The 2,837-nt window shown below is 49.5% G+C and overlaps 1 protein-coding gene across 1 annotated transcript; it reads left to right on the forward strand.

The window, feature by feature from the left end:
• The first annotated feature begins 1,050 nt into the window (after nucleotides 1–1,050).
• Nucleotides 1,051–1,918, forward strand: LOC123146959 (chaperone protein dnaJ 11, chloroplastic). The gene has a single exon (XM_044566215.1). It carries the CDS (start codon nucleotides 1,204–1,206, stop codon nucleotides 1,621–1,623), a length of 420 nt encoding a protein of 139 aa, XP_044422150.1. The 5' UTR covers nucleotides 1,051–1,203; the 3' UTR covers nucleotides 1,624–1,918.
• The last annotated feature ends 919 nt before the right edge of the window (nucleotides 1,919–2,837 follow it).

Genomic DNA, 2,837 nt, shown 5'->3' on the forward strand with positions numbered 1-2,837 from the left:
CAACGAGCTACACTTCCGAATTCGAAATAGCTAGACAACCATAAACGCGGGAATAACAAGTCCCCCAAATGACAACACCATGAAAGAATATCGACTCTATCTGTCCGCGTCGGGAGAACATTGATGAAAAATCTAATGGACAAGTGTGTGCGCGCGAGCGCGAATAGTCTATCGAACAAGTTGTGAATCCAAAACATATTCTCGTACTATCATTTTGTTAAAACAAGTTGATCATATTGAAACCACAGTCCACAGGCACCTGTATATGAATAAGTGCTTGCGGCAATAGAACATCTGTTGACACGCAATCAATTAGCTCAGCCGGCTGGGACCTTCCAGAACAATGGAAAAATCTATGGTGACTCCACGTGGAGGACCCAGGAAAGTGTCACGAATTCTGGTAAAACAAGTCGACAATATAATGTATCTAACTCTTTTTCACAAAGAAAAGTCACAATATCAAAAAAGAGATACGAAATTCAAATGTTCCTAATAGCCACAGACACTAAAATAACAAGCTCCCCGAAAGTCCACACCATGAAAGAATATCGCCACCATCTATCGATGCCGCGAAACTAGTTAAGGGAGACTGGGATAACCCTCTCAAAAAAGAAAAGTGAGACAGGGATAACAATAACGGTAAATATGCCGTCCAAGTGGGGACAAGTTGGCGATATTCAAACCATGGGCCGACACCTATGTATTATGTTATGTCACGACGATTTGAAAATTCCAATTCAATATGTCAGCACGCCAACAAAACAATTAGAACTATCCACAGCTCGATCTGCCATTTTGGCTTGAAGCTTTATTTATTTTTCCCAACCACATGAAGAAAAGTAGAACAACAGTGCCGTCCACAGCTAATGTTTATACGTGACTTGTCATGCAATGCCATGTGGACTATCGTATGGGATGCTACATAGCATCTCGCGCGCCGATCGTGCCTTGCTGGGGAAGAGAAGCTGGCACCACAATTGGCTGACTCAGCGGGAGCTCACACATAATCTTCTTCGCTTGGATGGAGATAAGATCGAGAACTGGCGCGTACGTGCCACCACAGCACCACTCCGTCCTCACCCCCAGTCCGATCCGCTATAAATCCACCGGCGTCTCAGCTCTCCTCGACGAGGACGAACAACAGTGCAACGAAGAAATACTCTGCTTTGTGTCAAGGAATCAAGAACAGAGAAAGGCGAATCCATGGCTACGTTCGCGACGTCGTCTCCGGCGGTGATGTGGTCGGCTCGCCCCGGGCGGCTGGCAGTGGCTCGGCGGTGCGTGGTGGCGCGTGCGTCCGCGACGATGGCGGCACCGGCCGCGGTGGCCGCAGGGAGGACCCACTACGAGGTGCTCGGGCTGGGCGCCGGGGCCAGCAGGGGCGAGATCAAGGCCGCGTACCGGCGCCTTGCCAGGGAAGTGCACCCTGACGCCGTCGGAGGTGGCGGTGACGAGGGGTTCATCCGGCTGCACGCGGCCTACGCCACGCTCGCCGATCCCGACGAGCGCGCTCGCTACGACCGGGACGTGACCTGCCGCGCCGCGGGGATGATGATGCGGCGGGCGGCTGCGGCCGGGCCGGCGTTCCGGCGGAGGACGTGGGAGACTGACCAGTGCTGGTAGGATGGGCGGACTCACGCGGCGGCCCTCCGGGACCATCGGCCGGTCCGATCAGGGCACGGCGCGTCATGGAGGCGGCGCCCGCTGGAGAGAAGATCCCGCCGACTGCCTTGGACCGCCTGATCAGAATTGAACGGCTCAGATCGGGTGTGCGGACGCAGGAGCTCTGTACACGGCAAGAGTCGTTTTTTAAAGATCTCTTGTGCGTCCGGTCAGCAAAATGGAAATATGTAAATGAATTAGTTATATATATACTGTAAATTAAAGGCCAATGAATATACTAGTTTTTTAACAATAACTAGTAGAGTGCCCGTGCGTTGCTACGGGCGACAATGTAGATAATCAGCATTCTTATACTCACAATGTTTTTTTTTCTGCATGGGTAGTTCTGAAATTTTGGTAAGAGTCAATAGATCATGTATATGTTTGAGGCAAACAACAACTAGTTCCTAATTACAGTGAGTGAGATGTGTCTTCAGGGAACAACTAACACTCTTTTGGTTAAATGGAAGTGACACAATCCAGCCAGGAAGACAGAAACCTGACAAATAAAAAAAGAATACAGGCAAACTGCACCCACAACACACCACTTGATCATATTCATACAATAGTGTTGGCAGCATGCTGCTGGGCCTCTCCGGCCTCGTCCTGGTAGATAGCCTCGTCGGTGTCGCACTATGATGCCTCTCGTCGTGCTGTTCAGCCTGGTGCTCGTGCCCCCCGCGCTCGCCGTCACTAGGTTCATCGCCATCAGTGTGCATACCTTGTTCTGATAACAGTGATTGAGTTATCATGTTTATTGTCCTGAACCTAGAGTCAAACAAAACCATGTTTCAGGGACATTCACACGCAAAGTAAAGATAAACAGCATGCATAACTTTGGCTAGACCGAACTGCAGTGTGGTTTGGTCATACCTCAACAAAACGCCAGAGACGCCATCCGGCACCCATCCGTTGCATCCGCTGATCAAATAGTAGGACCTACAAACTGGTTATACACTAAAAAGCTAAGCATGCTCAGTATAAACCTAAAACAGATTTAGCAAACAGAACCACATATAACTCCTAAGCAAGGAAAGGTACCTCTGCATCAGTAGAACGCCTATGAGTTGCAATCGGTTGCATTGACGGCTTCTTTTTTTACCGTTCAAGCACCATTCTTCTCTTCCTTCTCCCAGCTAAAAATGTTTCTCCGAGTGATATGTGAATGGTTAAAT

This window comes from Triticum aestivum, chromosome 7A (assembly GCF_018294505.1).
Source record: "Triticum aestivum cultivar Chinese Spring chromosome 7A, IWGSC CS RefSeq v2.1, whole genome shotgun sequence".
Lineage (NCBI taxonomy): Eukaryota > Viridiplantae > Streptophyta > Magnoliopsida > Poales > Poaceae > Triticum > Triticum aestivum.

Coding starts and splice junctions, on each gene's coding strand:
- LOC123146959 (XM_044566215.1), top strand. CDS start 1,204: ATGGCTACGTTCGCGACGTCGTCTCCGGCGGTGATGTGGTCGGCTCGC.